The sequence below is a fragment of the Cygnus atratus genome, chromosome Z (genome assembly GCF_013377495.2).
Source record: "Cygnus atratus isolate AKBS03 ecotype Queensland, Australia chromosome Z, CAtr_DNAZoo_HiC_assembly, whole genome shotgun sequence".
Lineage (NCBI taxonomy): Eukaryota > Metazoa > Chordata > Aves > Anseriformes > Anatidae > Cygnus > Cygnus atratus.
In genome coordinates, this window is record NC_066396.1 from 45,044,114 (window position 1) to 45,066,623 (window position 22,510).

The 22,510-nt window shown below is 37.4% G+C and overlaps 1 protein-coding gene across 5 annotated transcripts in view; it reads left to right on the top strand.

The window, feature by feature from the left end:
• ERCC6L2 (ERCC excision repair 6 like 2) overlaps positions 1-22,510 on the top strand; it is a 183,878-nt gene that overhangs the window by 115,377 nt on the left and 45,991 nt on the right. For 3 of the 5 annotated variants that reach the window (XR_007709247.1, XM_035565239.2, XM_050716228.1), the window contains exons 1-4: positions 12,983-13,200; positions 16,483-16,907; positions 19,778-19,897; positions 21,384-21,577. The exons of 1 other annotated variant lie outside the window; for it this stretch is intronic. Coding sequence is in view for 3 of the 4 variants with exons in the window: in XM_035565239.2 (XP_035421132.1) it covers positions 13,182-13,200; positions 16,483-16,907; positions 19,778-19,897; positions 21,384-21,577 (758 nt within the window). In the remaining variant the exon portion in view is untranslated. Of the gene's footprint in view, positions 1-12,972; positions 13,201-16,482; positions 16,908-19,777; positions 19,898-21,383; positions 21,578-22,510 lie in introns of those variants that run through there. One more of the 5 variants, XM_035565238.1, reaches the window with a different exon arrangement.

A 22,510-nucleotide genomic window follows, 5' to 3' on the forward strand; every position in this document is an offset into this window, starting at 1 on the left:
GAGTCAGCAAATATACATATGGATATGTCCCTCAGCTCTGGCATTTCTTGTATCTCTTTTTGAAAGCCTGGAGTTTACAAATTAGGTCTCTAATTCTAGCTCCCCTCTGGCCCTAGAATTCCTTTCTGAAGTCAAAAGGAAAACAGGGCAAAGGGAAGATGAGATGTAAATAAAAGTAAGATCATGTTCCATGTCTTCATCCCAGTTATCTGAGCTGTCTTACATATATTTTACATATATATGTATCAGAATTTAGATTAAGGCTTTTTATAAAATTCAGGTTTATGATGTGCCTGGAACGCTTTTCAGGGTTTGGTTTCTGCACCTTAAGACTTCTTCTTTGTCAACTCCAATGATAGACAATATTTTAAAGTGATAGACTGCTATAATTGTTGTTAGAATAAATGTGTGTTGTCTTCTTTGTTTGTTTGTTTTCATTTTTGTATTTGTTTTCCTCAGAAAATGATAGGAATTCTGTAGGAACTAGCTACATGGACAAGTCTTTTCTCCCTGTCTAAATGCCTGTGCTACTGCTCATCCTAACAGGCCACAGCTGTGATGCATCTGAAAGTACACATCATAAACTAGGTAGGTATTACCACACACATCTAAGAGTTTTAGCTATCATTGGATACTAAATAAGCTAAGCTATATTTAAACTGACTTTCTTGCAGGCAGTTATTGGCTTTATTTCAATAAGACAGAGCACAATGCAGACTGCAAAGCCTACCTGAAATAATACAAAAGCCCACACTTGCTGCATCGATGTGGTTAAACTACTACTTGATATCCCAGTCAGCTAATATAAAGCCATGTCACTGTAGGCAATCAGAAGGGCACATTTTCTGACGCAATTATTTTTATGGCTATACCTGGGGATTCTTCTAATTTAGATATGAGCTGTGCTGGCACGAGAGGTCTTGTTTAGAATAACTTACCATATTTACCTAAACAAATTATTTCAGTAATTTTTAGTCTAAATATATTGTTAGATATCATACTACTTATATTGCAATACTAGCATAAGTTTTCAGTATACATGTAAACCAGCTGTTTTTGCCAGTTAAAACAGCCTTTCCTAAATGATGGTAGCTACTTTTGGTAATGTGTTTTCACTGAAAGTGGTATGCAGACTGAAACAGTACTCTATTTTCTCAGCTTAGAGGCACATTCATTCCAAGACAAAAAGCACAGAGTCAATCACTGAGCAGTACAGTCTTCTCTGATTATCTTATGCAAATGACCACATCCACTATAGCTGATGCAGTAAAATGATTTCTGTGTTTATACAAAATTACTTTAACCAGTCTTGGCATGAATGATTCTATTTCATTGCAGATTTATACATTGACTCTGTATGGAACTCTAATTTTTGGTAAAAAACAATACATAACAATAAAAGCTGATCTTGGAACTTGAGTTTAGCGATGTGAATCTGAAGCTTTGAAATAAGAAACTAAGAATCAATGGAATTTTTTTTCCTGGTTGCTGTAAGTGTTCTTTGTTCTCTGGGGCAATTCTTCCATTCAACCTCCCTGTATTTGGTTGTCTAGTTGTAAAATGTATTGCTGCTGTCAGCGTATGCTGCAATATGTTACTTGTTGGGTGTCAGAGATGCTGTGACAGAAAATATTGTTAATATGAAGTAAAGTATTTGAAGAAAATTAATTAACAACTTCCTGCAGCTTATGGTGCATTTGGTTTTCAATTACAGGTTTATCCTATCACCTATTTTGCATAAATATATGCCAAAATTGGTAATACACCAATTGTTCAATCACAGAGTTGTTTCTACAGCATACTGCAGTTCATTTTGTATTTATAAACTATGGTGTCTGACAACACTTTGAAAATTCCTCTAGGCATTTTCTCTAGTGGCTAGGTTTGTTTTTGGTGAGCAATTTAAAGGCACAAGACCTGTTTGCCTTCTAATTGATAATTAGATGGCACATTAGCAATAGTCCTGATCCCTGAGAAAAATAGCCTAGATTTACCCCACAGGACATTCCCCCTGGTGCGTGAGACAAAGGCAGTTCATTTCACAGATATTATCATTTCTTGCCATTTATAGAATAGAACCAGTGTGGTAAATATGACCTATGAATCAAATTATACTCCGGGAGATTTTGACTGACTTCTCCAGATCATAGCTTTTAAAGGATCTTTGATTACAATGAATTCTGATTGTTCCAGAGTGAGCAGTACAGCAGTTAAGAGGAAAAATAATACTCAGTTATGTGCAAACTGCACTTTATATTGAATTTTATGTATTGTAATCTTCTATATAACTGCGAAGTGATGAGATGTGATTACACCATCTACCAGTCTTCCCTAATAATATTCAAATCTTTGGACCAATTTCACCCAAAATGGAGACAGAACCACAAAATCTTTGTCAAGCTTAGTTGCAAGAGGTTCTACATCCAACCTCTTGCTGAAAGCAGGACTAATTTCAAGTTAGATTATGTTGCTCAGGTCTTCATTCAAGATTATGTTGCTCAGTTCTTCATCCAGTCAGGTTTTAAGAATCACTAAGAATGGATTCTTTAGCTCCTAAAAAATCTCTGTGAAAACTACATATCTAAGGTCTAATGAAATTTATCACCTGGGTAGGTAGGCCAGTATGAGTGGCTTTGTCAAAGGCAAGGCAGACAGGAGGCAGTTAAACATTTTGTTTCACTTCTATTAGTTAGCCAGTCAGGTCATAGCTGAGATTAATATTGTGCCCTGTGGAGGAACTGGCAAGAACCTGATGGACAATATCAAAAGGAAAATAAACAAAGAAACAAACATACAAACAAACAAATAAATAAATAAAAGAAAACTTTGTTAGGTCTCCTGTTTCCCAAATAGTTTGGAAAGGTTTTTTTTGTTTGTTTGTTTGTTTGTTTTTGGTTATTTGGTTGCTTGCTTGTTTGCTTGCTTACTCTTATTGTTGCTGTTGTTGTTTTGGTTTTGTTTGTTTGTTCATTTTGACCTATAAAATGAATACAACATCATAAGCAGAAGTTTCATTTTTCAACTATTTCTTCTCCAGTGAAATGGAGTTCCCCTTCATGAAAAATATTTTCACAGTGGAGATACAGGAAGCAAGATACAAGATACGTAATTGGCCCAGATTAAAAACTCTTATTTGCCGACATCCTTCAAATAAACTTAAACCACCTAGGTTGATTTTAACTAGGATTCAGTTTATTTCTGAAGGCAGAATGCAGATGTGCTGGTTTGTTTTCATTATATATCGTTTAATCCTACAATTCTTACAAGTTCCTAATTGTGCTTGATACAACAGAGTTCATTTAGAAATGCTCCAGAGCAAGAAAGCATCAACTGCTATAGAGTGGATTTTAGCTTCAACAATTAGGTTGTAACACATGAGTAATTCTGTGGATTCATACAGGTTGGGACTACTAACACCCAGCGCTGATGTATTCAGACCTTTCTAAACATAGATAAACCTAGATTTAAGAGCTAGAATTAGGATTACAAAACACCATCATATTCAAGAATACAGCAATTACAAGTTCAATTTAAAGTCTTACAGAAATTTTCTGACCTCTTCAGATAATATTAGATGTTACTGCATTTAGTATGAGAACAATATTTTTCTAATTTAAATATGGAACACTACCAAATGTGTTTGGTACTACTGTTGAATTTTAATGTCTACACATGTCCACAACTATTTTATTATTGGTAAAAGAATAAAATTATAAAAGTCATTACAGAGGTGGAACTAGGGCATATAACTAAGGTATGTGTGAACACACAGAAGCACCTGAGATTTTTGGGAATGTACCAAATGACTGATAAGATCAGTAGAATAAAAATTAAGCACTGTTAATATGGAAATTTATGTTCATATTTTTTCATGGTGGTTCAGAAAAGTCCACATAATATATATTCCAAATGCTGACAAACCTTTTGGAAAAGGCAAAAAAATGACCTCTTGCTCTGTTAAAGGTTTTCACCAGAAATAAAAATACTATAACACATTCCTATAATTTCTGAAAGACTGTAAACTTGTGGGCCTCTGAATGTCCATTATAGTAAGAAAACATATACAGATTTATTCAGTGGGCAGCTGGCATGCCAGTTACCTAGCAATGAAATACAAAAATTTTTCTACATGCACATTTTATTGCACATCTGTCAATAACCCCCCCTTAAGTTGTTTGATATAATTGCATCAGAGGCATTACCATAGCAAAAGACCTCTCCAAAGCAAGCATCTTATACAGAAATTGCTTTTCAGACTAATTTAATTGCTGTTTAAATTGATACCTAACCTCTGAGTATTAAAGAAAAAAGATCTTAAAAAGGTACAACTAAATCTCAGCATAGAGGCAAAGGCTTACATTCAACCACCCCTAAAAATCCACTACACATAAGCATGGTAACTGTGGTTTTCTGCATACCAGCACTGCATTCAGCAATACTTGGCAATACAGCACTGTATGTTCTTGAAAGGGAGAGTGACATCAAAACAGCTAATCGTTTCAGGGATCCAGTAATACAGACTGATTTCTTCTTATTTCGGATGTAGAGGACATTTGTTTAACTGACAAATTGGATTTTATTTCCCAGTCAACTATATCTTTCAATGACCGATCATCATCCAGTCCTGAAATAAATGTTACCTGATTAAAGTAGTAAAGGTTAAAACATTTAAAACACATGCTGTAGATCTCAGAAATCAAGTCAAGATGTGTAAGGGTAAGAATTATTAGAGGATTTATGAAATCCGCCCTGAACAAATTAATTCATCAGTTTAGCCAAAGGCCTGTCAATGAATTCAAGAGCTTTACAAAAAATGGAACATCTGTTGCATATTTAAAGGTTCTGTTTATATGTGAATGTAGTGGATTATTCTTTCTGAGACGGGATACACAGTTTACGTAAATGTATTTGGAAGTTAATTTGGAATTGCTCTCATGTCTTTGAGGATCAGGAGTAATCCATGGAGGACTCTAACAATTACTAGTCCTCAAGCCTTCGGAGTGACTGAGGAGAATTAGGTCTTGAGTGAAGCTGAAAGATACATACATAAATCTAGATAATGACATTGTCAAAACAATCTATTACCACATAAGGGTTAATAGTTTTACTTTTTTCTTTTTCCTTTTTTTTTTTTTTTTTTTCTTTTAAGGAATCAAGACTATGTGCCTTTCTAGAAACAAAGTAGAGTCTCTCTTCCTTTTGTGGTCTTTCTGAGATGATGTAATAATTTAGGCTCTAATTTGTCCCAGCACGAAGTACTTACTAATCTCATTCTGTTTTAGAAAATCACATAAGTCTCATTCAGCTAAAAGAATTTAAATGTCTTGTTGTGAAAGGATGGTACTGATCAGAAAATTTGCATTAACTGCTTAGGCACTTAGTTTTTTTGTTCTGTATATATATACAGCTTTTTTTTTTTTTTTTTTTTAAATACAAAACAGATTCTGTAGAAAACTGACTTAACTGTTCTTCTTTGTACTAGTTATATTAACTTAATATACATATATATATATATACATACAGCTACTTACAGTGATTTTGTAATCTGTCTTTATTTGCATAAGGGGTTCTAAGAAAACATCACACTGGTGCAAAAGCTATTCATACCACACAGAAGATGGAGAACTTTGAAACACTTTTGGCCAGGAAGTTCTCTCCTCTGCTTCATTTTCTATGATGGCTGCAGCCACTCCATTTATTTTTATGGCTTCCGTAGCTGTAGCAGTTGGGTGATAAGCATCATTGAAGGCATAACAACTGCATATCTCTCAAACACAAAATTTTTCCCTCCCATCTACACACATAGTGCTTGTACAAGTGATGAGTTAATCTCTTCTTTAAGATAAAAAAAATGGGGCATGCTGTATGAGCAGTGACTGTGATAAGAATGCTCTTGGGAGCTCTTTTTTCTGCTCTTTTTTTCCATTTTGTTATACCTAAGACTGTGTTTTCTCCATGTTCTTTTCATCTGGCTTGAGGTCAATGGAAAACACTTGACAGTTGGCCAAGGTAGACAGGGACTTCTGCCTTACACTTACAGTCTGTGTCATGCTGGCAGAACCAGCCTCTAGGACAGACAGAGAGGAATACGAGAATTTGAAACAGGGCTGGAAAACTTTGGGCTGGCTGTAACCTTTCATGTTGTGGGAATACTCTGGTCTGTACAACAAGCAGAAGAAAATCAGCATCTTTATTTTTGTCTTTATCTGTGGCTGTTCTTTTCTTTTTGGCTTGCTTTACTTACCATACTTTAAGCATTTTTGTTTACAGAGAGGGGAATGTAGCTTTCAGTGCAAGAGAGCACTGTGCAGGGGCAGGCAGGTCCACCATGCAGTGCAACCAACTTGATTGAAAGTCTATTTCAGGTCAGCAAGCCATCACGCTCAGAAAGAAAAATATTCTTCCAAATGCAGTAAATTCTCCTACTCTTTGGCACTGGTTTATGCTAGCAAAATGTGCTAGCAAAACCAATTGTTTTAAACTAATTTAATATCAAATACTACACATGAACACATAAAGAAAAGTCTGTTCTATTTAAAAATAAGAAAAAAATATTAAGGTTGGGATCCAATCCCTAAATAAGACTGATTTCATTTATTTATTTATTTATTTAATAAGGAAGCCTATTACATCTTCTTGAGGTAAATTAAAGGTTAAAAAAAAAAAAGTGTGCTTTTAACAGTAACAGTAATTACTTTTGCAAGTCATAGATTATTTTGTGGTTTATAGATAGCTTATTCTATATGCTACAACCTGAAAAAAATGGTACCAACATGGAGTTTACTGGTTAAAGTGATCCACAGAAGGTATTAGAATGGTACAGCTCAAAGTTACGGACAGTTTGCTTATGGCTGAGGAAGATATATGTTTGCTTTGGACAGCAAGATTTTTATGGCATATGAATTAAGTTTACTATTTTGTGGTTTTACAAAGTTTTAATTATTGATACTTGCATTTGGACATGCTTAATTATAAACTAGGAATGGGTTTCAGTTTGTTTGGAGGTCAGTGCCACAGTATATGCATGTACCTGTATGTGCACAAACTTGCAGGTGACATATTGCTTTGAAACAGAAATGTGACATACTACAGTGATCACGTACCTGACAACAGCTGTAAATGATATTAACCCAAGAAAAGGCATACATGACAACTTAGTTTTCTCATATAAAACACAAAATGTTTTTGATTATTTCATTAAATTAATTTAACTGGCGTAATAATTTTTTGATGCTATAAAATCATATCACAGAATTTCTCCAATCATAGTTCCATTTGCAATTTCACCCATAACCAAAGACTTGAAAATATCCACCAGTAGTTTTACTAGTACTGTATTTTGTTGTTGATGTCACAAAAAGTTTCATATTTATACGTAACAGTAACTATTGGAAAGGGGCTCAGAATTCATCTGAATCGAAGATACAGTTTGCAGTGCAGTTCACATCATGTTATGAAATGTCTCTGTGCTTGGGTTACTGGTTTAATATATTTGTTATATTAAGAGCTGATTCTGCAGAAATAATCTCTGACATACTGGCTCAGACGTTTGTGGTTTCTGGCAGCAGTGGCAGGCTGATCCTCATAGTAAAAGAGGTTAACAGACTGCGGTATTGGGGAAAAATACCCCATGAACAAAAATATCCCTGCCTTCTACACGAACACATAGCATTCTTACATGCTTTAGGGGACCTGACTAGTGAGTTGTTTGCCAAGCCTCCAATTTAGCTTGTTTAGCTCCAATTTGCATCTTCAACATATTTGTACACAGCTATAATGTTCTCTAAAAACTGCCACTTCATCAAGCTACCCCATTTTGCTAGATGTGGTGTATGAATAATGCAAAGAAACACAGGAAATAACTTGTATAAAACACTGCATTCTACTCACATTATTAGAATAGATTTTTTTGTTTGTTTGTTTAAACAGGAGTTGTATCTTTTAATGGAGCTTCAGAGTTGCTTTCCAACACGTTGTAGGATTTTTTGGGGGGGGCTGGGGAGGGAGTGACGTGAGTGTATGTCTCTGCATGTTTCCTTAAAAGTGTAACACATCATGTTTTGTTTCACACAATTGAGGCAAATTGCTTAAAACAAGTCAGAAAGAATAAAAAAATTGTTCTTTATGCTTACAGCTATATGCAGATTTTTCTTCATTTTTGAACATCATAGGAGCCTAACAATTCACAGCTGGCATCACAATTCCAAGGCAACCCTACAGTTTTATTTGATGAGCAATACTTTGGCTAGGTTTGACCTGATGATTAAGTCAGATGGCCTGTTTACAAGGGTTGTGCATTCCAGGTTTTCTGAATGTAGCTATGAAAGCTGTATGTCCAGTCTCATATATCACACTGCATTTGCATGTTACCTGGTTAGGAGGCTTTAAATCATGACTTTCTTATTGCTTGAGGACAACTCGCTATGTACCTCCTGACTCCACCCTCACCCCCACCCCAAAAAGGAAAAAAAAAAATGTCTTTCCACTTCTAGCCTTTTTTACTCTCTTTTTGCATGTGCACTACTTTAAAGTCTTTCCCTTCATGATTTGGTGTCAATCAAAATTCAAAAAAGTAAAATCAAGCGTGAGGAAGTAAATGTTTTTTATTTTTTCCTGAAGGAAAAAAAGGGATTACGGGAACCAAACTCAACCGTAATCTCCATAAAACATTTCTATGACTACTGCTCCTAATGGAAAGCTCTGTTCCATTTCTGAAATAATTTATATTTGTAAAGTGAAATGTGTAACACATAATAAAAGATCCTCTGAAGAACAATTATGCTGATTTGGTTTAACCAGGCCCAGAGCAAAACTGAGACTGTTCCACAAGCCTTTCGAATGTTCACATATTTTTCTGAAACATTCAAAACTGCTCTACACAAATATCTGCTACAAATCCAATGGAGCTGACAAGTCTCATTAGCCAGTTCCCACTCCAGGCAATCATGAAATCTGAGTGTTGCTGACATGATCCATTTATATACAATATTTATTTAAGGACAAAACTTTACATTTTCCTCAAGTTACCCTTTAACCAGACACTTGAAGGAAATGAATCAATACTTTGTAACACTTGTGGAATCAGTCTCTCAGGTTTATTCAAGCTGAATAACACATCATCTGGCAGACAAACTTTAAAGGACAATTTTGCAGCATGTTATAAGAATTATACTACCCTGGCTTCTAAGAGCTTGGAAGATTTAAGACTGTCTAGTCTGTTTTTGAGAAAGAATGAGTTAGCAATACAAGGTATATCTGATTTATCGAGTTAAACTCTCAAGGTGTTATCTAGTTTTATGTGTTATTCATACGTTTTACATGTTGTGCAGCATTTCCAGACATGCTTAGTTAGCATTTTCAGGATTTTGTTTTATGACTGAGGGCAAGAAAGAGAAGAATGACTTGAAGATCTTGTGAGTTATTAACAGGAAAATGAGATTGGTAGTATGCATGTAGTTAGGCTAGAATTATTGTCCTGTGTTCTGACACTGGGCTACACGGGACAAACTGGTCTCTGGCTAAGCAATTTGCCTGGTATCTAAAGCTCTTCATTTTTAAGTAATAGCACAAGCAGTTAGCCAGAATTCAGTTTGTCCTACATACTTCACAGAATGGTTAAGGTTGAAAGGCTCCAGAGATCATCTAGTACAACCTCCCCTGCTCAGAGTCAGTCACCTTAAGCAGGTTGCTTATGCATATGCCCAGCTGGGATTTGAGTATTTCCAAACATTGGTATCCATGAGCAAACTATGCTGTAGGAGAATCACCACCTTTTGACCATTTGGAGACGCTCTTCCTTGTGCAGCCCAGCATGTTGGCCTTCTGTGCTGTGAGCCTCCACTGCTACCTCATGGCCAACTTGCTGTCCAGTGAGAACCATAGGTTCTTCTCTGCAAAGTTGCTTTCCAGCCTATTGAAGTCCCTCCTGGATGGCAGCACAATTATCCGGTCTGTCAAACACTCCTTCCAATTGTGTATCACATGTAAATTTGCTGAGGATGTACACTGTCCCACCATCTGCATGAAAATGTTCTGGCCAGTACTGGCCCCAGTACTGACCCCAACATATACCACTAGTAATGGGACTGCAGCTGGACATTGAGCTGCTCACAATCCTCTGAGCTCTGAAGTTCATCTCGTTTTCAATCCACCTCACTACCCCTTTATCTAATCCATAGTTCATTACTCTGTCCATAAAAGATGTTACGGGAGAAAGTTCTGAAATCCTTGCTGACGTCAAGATAAATAACATACACTGCTCTCCCTTACTCCACTAAGCCAGTCATTTCAGAAGGCTGGTCAAGCATGAGCCTGATCTCCTGAAGTACAAAATTATGATCCTGCTATTTACCTTCCCTTCTCTCAAGATCCTGGACTCCACCATCTCATGGCTGCTACCACTGATGCTGCCCCCAAGCTTCACATTACCAGCCAGATCTTCTTTGTAGGTATGAGACTCAACAGGGCAGCTCCATCTGTGGAGATCACCTGTGTCAGAAAGGTGTTATCAGTGCACTCCTGGATTGCACTTGTGGAAAAAAACACCTTCTGGATTGCTTCTATGCTACAGCACTTGTCTTTTGAACATTACTGGGGTGGCTAAAGTCCCAATGAGGAAAATGGCCTGCAAACAAGGGGGTTCCTCCAATTATCCAGAAAAAGACCTCTCCTATTTCTTTCTGATCTGGCAGTCTGCAGCAGACATTCACTAAAACGTTGCCCCCTTTGGTCTGCTCTCTACTCCTAACCTACAAACTCTCAGCTGGCTTGGGATCTGTCCCCAGGCAGAGCTCTCTCAAGGAAACAGACAGTCCCACTCCTCCCTGTCCTGGTCCATCCATCCTAAATGGCCCCTGTATGTCCACACTGGCACTCCATTTGTGTGAGCTATTTCACCACATTGATCACAACCAGACTGCGTAGCCCAACAGCTGCACACAAGAGCTCTAATTTTTCTTTCATGTTTCCTAAGAAGTGTGTATTAGTGCACAGACACTTCATAGTGCCCCAGCAGACCAATTTCCAACAAGAAGTGCAAGAGCTTCTTGAATATTATTAATGGGGGATGTGTAAAACAGTGTGACAAACAAACTTTAGGTAGAAACAAAAGGTGTTCCAAAATGTTAATTCAGCACATATCACATAACCAAGTTCCTCTTACTAGCACTTTTAATGCTATCATGCTTAATTAACATCACTGAATTGAATGACCCCTTTTTTGTTCTGGTACAGAATTAGACAATTGTCTTATATTTCCAAAAATTCTAGGTGCTTGTGCTTTCTATGGATTTCAGCTCAATTTACAAACAGTGCATGTGAGAACCACTAACCTGTTTTGTTTTCAGACATGCTGACATGGAGGATGCTGTAAAAAGCAACTAAGCTGCCCTTTTTAGATGCACATCAATTAGTTTATTTCCTCTCTGTGTCAAAGAAGACTGAACAGGAAAGCCAAAAGTTACATGTGAAATGCTTTCAGGGATACAGCACATCTTTTCAAAGTGCTTATCCCCATTATCCTATTCATTTTGGTTATTACCTGAGTCTAACACTTAGTCTTATGAGATCTAAAGTTAAGTATGAGCAAAGTTCCAATTTTCATACGGAGTTCGGCTATATTGAACTTTTCAGTAATATCAACGGCTTTTCAAAATAAAACCTTACAAATCTTTTCCTGCAGAAACATGGTGTGAGATATTTTTAATATCCTAGCTTCTAACTTGAGCTAGAATGATTTCCTGGAAGGACTTCTATATTCTAAAAGCTGTAACAGATAGATTACATAAGTAATTAATTCACTGACTTCTGAAAACATTTTCATTATGGGCCTGGTCCTACAAGGAAAGAATGTCCTGGTGAAAGAAGTTCTCTCTCTCTGTCCAGCTTCCATTTTTTATGTTTTTTTTTAATTTATTTTAATTATTTTTATTTTTTATTTTTACCCTGAAGTGTTGTAAAGTTACAGAAACTGCTTGTAATTTGTGAGAGGAATTTTAACAGCAGAGGAAAGCTATCTGCTGAGATAAAAGCTAACCAACTAAAAAGCTAACTAAGGATGCTTTCCTCCCTTTGTTGCCCATCTTAAGGAGAGTTACAAGAGCATACCTAAGTGTAATAGAGACTCATCCGAGTAACATCAGTTGGGTTTTCATGTGCAATTCTGGCTCCAGATAAGCCACTGAAGTCTTACCACTGAATGGGACCATTGGAGTGTAGTCAGAATGTTAGTCCCTGTTAGAAGAATTAAAGTGTTTAAGATTTAAAGTGTTTAAGGATTTTAACCTATTTCTTATTTCCTCCTATTGGGGAACTATAATACTGTATTTATTACAGTAAAATAACAGATGGACTCTGAAGGGAAGAATCCTTATTAAGCACCAATATCTCTGTAGAAGAATCACATGCAACATAATATTAATTAAATAAACACCTTGTGGTATAAACAAACCTTTATCTTCAAGCATGACTCCATTTAAAAGTTTGCCTTAGAATCACAGCTTATATTCTTGCTAGTCTAAGACGTCCTGAGGGCTGAGGTTCGTTAAGTATGTGAGGTCGCAGTGGGGTTACAGTGTAATTATTTTGCCAAAGCTTCAAAATCTGAAACGCGGTGCTGTTCTCAGCCCTGGTTTTGTGATGGTTCTTGTCACATTCCTTTAGAACCAATGCAGGTAACTACAAGACTACATGGGTATTTTTAAGACAATGTCTTTTATTCGTGGTGTATTTTTGAACAACCTCCCCCAATATATACGGTGCCTGATACGTACTTTATTGTCTCAGGAACACATCGCACGCTCACGGCCCAGAGAACCACGAGCCTAACACCTCCCCCCGTCCCCTCTCCGCCCCCCTCTCGCGACACAACCCCCCAAACCTCGCGATGCTTAGCGCAGCGGCCCCGCCAGCCCCGCTCTTCTCGCGAGATCTCCCCATCCCCTCACCCCCTCTACCCCCTCCCAGCTCCCCCTCCCCCACCCTTCCCGCGGCCTGGCCGTGCTCCGCGGGGTGGCGCCGGGCCCCAAGATGGCGGCCGCGGGCCCGGGCCCTCTTGGGCGTCCCTCCGGGCGTCCCGCCGGGCTCCGGAGCGCTCCGCCGGGCCCGTCCTGCCCGGGGAGAAGCGGGCGGTGTCGGCCCCGCGGCCATCCCCGGGGAGCGTGAGGCGCGGCCCCGCGGCCGGGATGTGCGAGGCGACCGCAGGTGAGGGCTGGCGGCCGGGGCGTCCCGGGGCCGGGGGTCGCTGAGGGGGGGGTCGGGAGTGACGGGGGGAGGCTCTGAGAGACGGTTATTTTTGAGACAAACGGCCTTGTCCTGGACTTATTGTTTATTATTTTTCCTTTGGAAAAGGGGTAGTGTGTGTTTAAGTGAACCCGAAACTCCCTGCTTCGTCATCTTTTTGGAAGACAACGTTTATATTAGCCTCCAATGTTTAGCAATTTTTAGGACGTTTAGGAAAAGTCGTGGTTTTGCTTCATAGTGTGTTGAGTGTGCTCTGAAGGTAGGTTGTCGGAGTGTAAAAACTTCGCCCTTTACATTAAGTGGTTCAGCCTCAATATTTACAGAGCATTCACAGTGATTTTGCTTATTTTCTACAGGAATAGTTGTTAAAGTGGGCTCACAAGTGACAGTAGGCCATTACACTTTGCATTTTCTCATAAGTGGTAATGGGATAGATATAGGCAAGCATCTTAAATATCCTCTTTTTCCGTGGATGGCACGTGTGCTGCATCTATACTTGGAAGCCATACTGGATAATTTTCGTCATCTGTAAAGGTTTTACCCTACATAAATGATTGTTTTCTGGTTCCAAAAAAAGAAGGTAGTGAATCAGGCTAGTTAAAGTAGCAGTTCTTACTTCAGCTTGTACAGCGTTATTTTCTGGAATCTTGTAGCAGTGGTATTCTTAATACCATTATTTTGCCATTTTTCCCATTTTTCTTCTTGCTTACTAGGTTTGGAGTTCTGTATTTCTGAAGTTACTGTCCAATACTCTCTATTCTGCTTTGCACCTGGAACTCTAATTCTGTCAAGTCAGAAGTGACTCGTAAAACTGAAGTAAATGCCTTAGAAACTAAGGCACTGTCATCTTATCATAGCTTTAACATGAGCGTCTTCAAATGCTACATGTCACAGATATTACCGAAAAAGAAAGTACAATCGGAAATACTCATGTATTTTAAATTCTGTTTTGCATATTTAGTACTGAGCTGGATATCACTAGTTTCATATTTCAGTCTTGCTTCTCAGTTTTGAGAAATTGCCCAAAGATTCAGATGCTAATGGGAGAAAGTCATATGCTCTCTCCCCTTTTTTTTTTTTTATGGATTTAGGCACGTGTGTAAGATAGTACAAATACCTTAAAGTTTAAGAGATTGTATGTGATTTGTTGAATGTACTGTCTGTACATCAGCCTTTGCCTCAGAAAGATATACTTGAGCTTCAAATTTCGGGGAAGATCTTTGGGCATGACTGAAGGTATGTAGAGCCTTATGTACAGGCCACAGGGTGTGGGGTGGAACTTCTCATCCCAAGCAAGGATGATGCAGGGGCAGCATGAGAGATCTGCAGAATCATGAATCTAATGGAGTGATCCCAGTTTATGATCTCAATAGTGTAAGAACTCGTGGGCCACGGGTTTAAGATGCAAGTCTCTTGCAGGTGAAAGAGACCGGACCTGTGAACCTCCTAGTCAGAAGACACCAAGTGCAAGAAATTTGCATGTGTTGAAAGGGGAATTAAGCTACTTGGAAGAGAGGTCCACTGTGGTTTACTGAACAGACACCTGACCCAAGAAATCTCCATAGTTCCAAAAAAATCTTTCAGGCTAAAGAATTTTAGAAGAGAGGCATTCCGTACACTTGTGATTTTTTTATTGTGACCTGAAAGTCAATTTATGGCCACTGCTAGTTAGAGAATAGAGGGCTACGTGGATGTTTCTGTTTTCTTTTACTATATGCAATTTAGTTAATTGAATGAAGTATGTTTATCACTAACTAATAAGGTGTAGAGAATAATCTTGTGAGTATACGCTTCAGGAGCTCGGGGACTGGTGAGAACAACCTGTCTCCTCCATCAGCTTTTTGCACCGAGACATAAAAGTGGGGGAAGGTGGAGTTTCTTGCCTTCAGCACTTCCTCTTTTCTATTCCTTACTTCTGAAAATTAACTTGTTGTATTTCTGTTTCTTTCATTTACTCAGCACTCAGATCACTTTGTTTTTCTGTACATTTGCAAAGAATTGGAGTGTGGAAGGGTGTATGTATTGGCACTGATAGCGGGTATGAAGTACAAATTGTTGCAGGATTCTCTGTCTTGCTCCTTCGCAAAAAAGCCTCACTGCCCGCTTCTGCTAATGACTTTCCCAGATGCAGCAAACTTATTCCAACAAATAAATAAGAAACAAAAGTTCTGAAATGAATTGTATTTGTCACTGAGTTTTTGGAAAGCTGAGCAGGGCAAGGCTAGAAGTTGTTTCCACAAACTCAGAGGCCTGCTTCCTCAGTTCAGATTTGAAAACCTTTTCATGCAATCATTAATTTACTAGGACTTTCTCTTTTGACTATAAAAAGTGAATGCCCTATTTTTTCTTATGAAGATATTTTGTTGGATGTTTTCTTGTCAATATGATGTGGATTCTTTCAACTGATATACTGCTGTTCTTAGCTTTTTCTGTTAGCAGCATATATATACCGTTTTAAAATTCTTTGTATGTGAAATGTATGAGATAGCTGTAAATAAAGCAGATCAATCTTCTCTGTTGTTAGTATTTGATATGCTGTATGAAGGCTGTAAGACTTTACAGAGACCATACAGAGGAACAGATTTTAACAGTTTAAGACCTGACGGCTACATAAGGAATTTCGTAAATAATTAGCTGTTTCAGTGAACAACATAGGCATATGCTAAGATACTATATGTTCTTACAATACACTTAGTGTTGTTTCTAAACATAAGTTTGTTTTTTTAACCTAATGCTAGGCTTTGTAAGGAGAAAGGTGATGTTTTCATACGTGATCATATTTGTAAAACAACTTACTGAAGGTGCAGTACTAGATTCAGGTAGATAAGAAAAGTATCTAAGATCCTTTTAACCAGATTACGTGGACTGTTAATTGGATGCTAAATCTGCAGGCATCGGCCTTTTAGTGTTTGTGTGGGCTGAGTGAAGCCATCACAGAACAATGTAATCTATCAGAGTTTGGCTTTTACAAAGGATATTTTTCATATAGATTTTCAGGCATTTATAAAACAGCAATGCTTCAGCAAACTATAATATACCTAGCTCAGGGTTTTGTTCTAAGCACTAAGCGGTTTCTAAACACTAATTCTTGTGCTGCCGTCAGTAAAATCTTACATCTTAACTTATATGCATTTTTCAAACAAATTTGTATCTAATATTTAGATTAGTATGACAAATGCAATACTTTGTGCTTTTGGCTAGTTTTTCATTATGTTTTTGTTCTGCTTTTTTTCCCCTCCATAGGTAGTTGGCACGTTGGAGATAAATGCCTTGCACCTGGTACTGAAAATGGGAAGCTTTGTGAAGGAACAATATCATCTATTGAAAAGGACAAGAATGGAAAATCATTTGCTACTGTATCATTCCTGGAGTCTGAAGAAAAGAAAATACTAGTATCTAAACTCTGTAGAGTTGAAGCTGGTAGAGGTCCTTGGAAAAGCGTAATATTTGATGATGGTGATCTGGAAAAGCCTTTTTTTCCTGACCGAAATCTTCTGTCTTCAGCAGTGGCTTTTAAGTTATCTGACAATGGTGACTTTATCCCATATACAATTAATAGATACCTACGTGATTATCAAAGGGAAGGAGCCCAGTTTCTGTATGGACACTATGCTAATAAAAGGGGATGTATTCTTGGAGATGATATGGGCCTTGGAAAGACAATACAGGTATTTATTTTGTTCTTTATGACTACATTGAGACAAAAGGTGATTTTTTTTTTCTGCAGCGTGTTATCTGTGAGGTGTAAATCATTTTTTTTTATTTTTAAATTGACTTATTTAAGAAAAGCCACCTCTGTGGAGTTTAACCTCCCTTTCTTGGTGTGAAATTGGAGGAGGCAGGATGTGACCATTCAGAACAGTACTTAGAGGCAGAAACCTTTGCTAATTTAAATCAGCCCCTAACAGGCCACAAAACTGGCATGTGACCACTTTTAGTGTAAGGCTGGGTAATTACAGTACTTAAAATGTTAGTATTTGTTTCATGTTGAATGTATTTTAAGGGTTGATACCTGCACATAACGGAAGTAATTTGCACAGGCAAATGCTAAAAGTACATACACCTTTTAACTGACTGTAGGTCTTAAAATGTCTTTTTTCCTTTTTTTCCTGGAAATGAATAATTTGACTGCACTGGGAACTGGAAGAAGCAGCCATGTTTACTCCCCTATCTGGGAAAAAGTGCCTAGATGTTCCATGTTACTTTTATCACTCTGTTGGAAGTACAACTTTTGCTGATGAAAGGACAAAGTATAGCTGGATTTTTCCGTTATGCTGTGAATAGCGATTCAAATTATTCATTTTTTTTTTTTAATTACGGTGGTTTTGTTTGAAACAATTCTCTTTAATCTGGTTTTAATTTAGCACACTGAATGCAGTGGTGACTAGTCTTTGTCCCTCTCTCATTGCTCTCCTTCCACATGTGAAATGCCAGCTCATTCCCTTGCTGGCAAGTGCTGTCTGTTGCGCTTCCATTTAGGAGAATGTCAGCTGATGCTTCAGTGTGCAGAAGCTTGTTCTGTAGCGAAGCGTTTAGAGAAATAAGTAAACTAAATTGGCAAAACTTGTCTGGGTAGGGCATTTAGTGATGTATCATGGATGAGCAGAGGTGCTACTGATCTGTTAATGCAGTTATTAAAACTAAACTGGATCCATTTACTTTGTGCTTCACCTAATCTTGGCCCCATCTCTTGTCCACGGCAGCCTAAGAACTAAGTATGCAAGAATTATGCAAGATTATGCAAGAGTTATGCAAGAATTGAAAATATCTGATTTAATATTGTTGAAGCATCCACATAAGACAGTATTAAAACAGAAAAAAATAAAGTTATCTTGAGTTAGTTGAGTTTAGATAACTAAAGTTATCTAAAGTTATCTCTTGTATTTCTTGAGTGTCGTAGCTGATACTGTGATGACCAGGTCATACTGAGCATACAGCGACTGTGTTCCTTTGTAGAATTTGGATGTGATGTTATGCCTTCTAATCACAGTGTCAAGTTTACATAAGGAAGTAATACATAAGATATTCTTCAAAAAATCTACCTTATTAAAACACAGTATCTGTGTTCTTCTAATGGAGTGTGGGAAAGCAGTTTGATAAGAAGTAAGTTGATAATTCTTATCTTACTTATCAACTTAAAAGATGAGTTCACTTGTTCAGTAGAGATTACGATGTATGAAAGAATAAATACTACTTAGACTTGATCGAGTACCAGATAACTTACTTAGTGTTACAGAAAGTTTTGCTTTTGTTTATCAGTTGTCTGAGTCTTACTATTTCCTAAATTATAGGATGATATCTGAGATAGACTTTTCTGTAAGATTTTTGCACTGCAGTGTTCTTTCTACTTCTGTTTTTTGCTTAAATTGGCTTGAGCGCATGGCTCTCTTTTCAAGTTGAAGTGGAAACAAGTGGAATAATGTTTTTAATATGACTGCAGTAATTTAAAGTTTTCTATCAAAGCCTTTAGATGGCTTCCTGCATTATCTGAAAGAGCCAAAGGTTTCTCAGCAGAGTTGCTCTTTTACAGCCTTTGCTATTGTTACAAATGTGTGATACATAATTGTTCTGAAACTGGAGGATCTGGAAGGCACATGCAGAGTTTGTTTGATAGAATTTTATTCTTATTCTTGATAGGATGTAAAAAGATAGTAAAGTCAAACAACATGTGCAAGCTTGCCTCTTAGTCTCAGTATATATGAAATATTATGCATTCAATTACTTTTTCCATATATCTTTTTCCCATCGAGACCTATATGTGATGGGTTTCCCTGTGTTCTTCTCATCTAACTCTAATCTTTTCAGATATTTTTCAACCAACTCTTGTGCTCTTGGCTGGCTATTCCCCCCCATCACTGGAGAGAGAAATCTTTGGCAATTTTTTTTTCTTTTTTGAAATCAACAGCTGACAGCTTTACCTCTGCCTTGCTATGAGCAGCTGTGAAGCAGCTGCAAAAGTCCTGGCTGTTCTGAGTAAAGGGAGCCCGGTGAACTTTCAAAAGAAGGGCACCTCTCTGATGATATATTGGTTCTTGCTGCTGCTTAGCTGCATGGATGTCATTTGTCCCAAGTGGGTGTTACAGATTTAAATGTTCTGGCCAGATACCAGAAACCTCTTCCTTTTGCAGAAGTAGGGTTGGAGTACGGTTAACAAGCATCTTTTCCTTCTCTCCTCATCCAACACTCATGTGCCCTTCATGTCCAGGAAAACTGCAAGATGTGCCTTATCCTTTCCTGTCTTCTTTATCATTTCTTCTGTAATTTTGAGACATTTCTACTTAAAAGATTAAAGAGCAAAATAGAGCAATTCATAAATTTATAAATGCCCTTGTAAATTCAGGATTCTCCAAGGGGAGTGGTTTCCATTTTAAAAACTGAGATTGATTTAAAATAAAATAAATATATAAATACTATAGTATATATAAAAATACTAAATCCCATACAGGATTTTGTCTGAAATGTTTATTTTCAGTGGAACTTGTTCATTTTCTGTTTGTATTTTTTTACATAATTGCTGAGAATTGTTTTCTTTCTCAAGGTCATTTCGTTTCTGGCTGCAGTGTTGCACAAGAAGGGAACACGTGAAGATATTGAAAATAATATGCCAGAATTTTTACGGAGGACAATGAAAAAAGAATCCAAGTATAGTCCTAAGAAGGTACATCTTTTAATGATAAACCTTTAAGGATTTTGATAAAAGGCAGTAGTTGTTTTTTGTTGTTGTTGTTTGTTTGCTTTAGGAGTTCTCGTATGTTGGTTTTCAATGTTTAGTTAATTTAGTAGGTTAGGGGTTCATGGCCTTTCTGGATGTGTCAGGGAAGCCTTCAGTTTTCCAGATTGTCACAGCACATTGTCTAACAGTTACCTAGTCTGTTAATACTCTCAGTATGTACTAGTGCAAAACATTTGGAAGTATCTGGCTGAGATTTGTGGCTAAGGTACTTTAAAAAGTCTGTGTCAGTGAGCAGAACATAATAGTTTTGTGTGATTTTGTTCCTAAACTACAACAAATGTTGTATGTATATGAGTGGATATGTTAACAGTACTTTTAAATATTTAAGACTAATGCATGTATTTGGAAAAGTTATTGCTAATATTCTTGTGACCCTGCCTGTTGTCTTGAATGACTATTGTAATGTCATAAGTAAGGTTGATTGATCATCTATGTAATCAAATACTGTTACAGCAAATAGGGATATATGTAACTATTCTGTGTGAATGAGAGAAATAGGACGTTTGTAATCTTACACGTCAGAAGACCCATGCAATTTCTGTTGTTCAATGCTTATGCTATTGGAATGATTGGAATATTTGACTAGCAGAACGACCTGTATGACGATAGCTTTGTGAACAATGGTTATGGGTTCATAACCATTCAGAGAAATTCAGGCAAGCAGGAAGAGGTGAAGGGATAGCACGTAATGTGAGATAACAGGGGTGCTTCTGACTGGCTACAGGACAGGAAGAATTCTACTCCAGAGGCAATTAAGTATTGGAACATGTCACAGAGACAGGTCCATCGAGGGATGGAGTGTTTTCAAGACCTGAGTGGGAAAAGCTGTAAATGACCTTGTCTGGATTCAGTGTTGCCTCTGCTTTGACCAGAAAGTTGGATTAGAAGCTTCATGAGGTCCCTTCCCATCTCACTGGTGTTATTTTTCTGTGATAACAAATGAATTATACAGATTCTTTAATTTTTTTTTTTTATGCTTTCTGTTTTAGTCATGTATTGACCAGAATTATGGGTTGGAGGAAGCTGCTTAACTTCTTCATTCTTCTATTTTTAGCATCTGTAAAACGTTAAATGGTATATGGATACAGATGCTATAACAAAGCAGTGTGATAGTATATCATGTCTTACTGCTGTTGATTGAGTATAATTTGAATAAATACCAGTACTACTTTGGCTATTTTTGTAGCATTACAGTGATTTTTTTCCTGTAGTATTTACACAATCAGTAAACTTATTACTTTTGAATTTATATTGAGTGTTCAGATATTTTCTGTACTGTGCCTTGAAGTGACACAATTAAACAGTTCAAACTACAAAGTAGTAAAATAAATCTCAAGATTTTGACATTCCTTATTGAGAAAGTTCTGTGTTGAAGATTTTCAGTAATACTGTAACGGCTATTTGTTTTCAGCCTTTCCTCATAGTGGCCCCTCTTTCAGTGCTGTACAACTGGAAGGATGAGTTAGACACGTGGGGGTACTTCAAAGTCTCCATCTTACATGGCAGTAAAAAGGATGATGACTTGAGCCGCATCAAGCAGGGGAAATGTGAAGTTGCCCTTACAACATACGAGACACTTCGCTTGTATTTAGATGAACTTAACGGGTAATGATTTTAATGCATTTTTCTACATGTGCAGCTTTAAATGTCTGTTTTATTCTGTGTTATTCCTTGAAAGTACATATTTTTTCTGTGTGATGTATTTACTGTTAAATCCAATGACTCATTGCATGGAAGAAGTGAATCCCATTTAAATGTCTTCAGAAAGTTTACCCTATACTATCTTTGTGATAGGATGCTTGGGAGAAGTGTTTGAATAGTTTTCATAAAACTAGTCTTTGCTGTTTAACCCATTCACAAAGTGTTCTCTAACAACTGCAGGAATTGCGTTCCTGAAACAGTGGTAGATAAAGATATGCAGAAGATATTTCTATGTTTCAATAGAGTTTAAGGAAAAAGAGTTGCAGAATTTCTTAGCAAATGTTCACAAGGTGTTTTCCTTCTTATTTGTATTTTTCACCTGCTTGATGAAATGTCTGAGTCCTAAAAACTTAGATATACGAGGGGGGGTATATGGGTGTCCAGTTTTAAATACACAATCGACTTAGCTGAATCAAAGTCTTTACGAGATTAGATCATATTAGAAGTCCTACTTTGTTTGCCTCATGGCTGCCAGTGTTTTAAAATAAGGAGTTTTGCCTTTCCCTTTGTTATATTTGGGAGTACTTAGCTTTTCACGTGATCCTAGTGGTCCTCTTTCCCTGTTTCATCTTGGAAGTAGGGTACAAGCTGCATGAACAGCTCTCTGTTAGTAGTAGCAGCCTGCCCTTAGCAGCTAGTGTTGTTTGTCAGTGGCTTTGCAGACCTTCTCGTGCCAGGTGATGGGAAAGGCCCAGGGCCCCAGTGTCCTGCTGTTCTGGACAGCCATCACCAAAACAATCTGATCTCCAGATCTGTCTGTGTGCAGGGCTGAAAAAGAAGCGCAGATAGGAGAAGACTAAAGGAGTTATGCTAGCAGTACCCTCTCTTCTTCCTGTT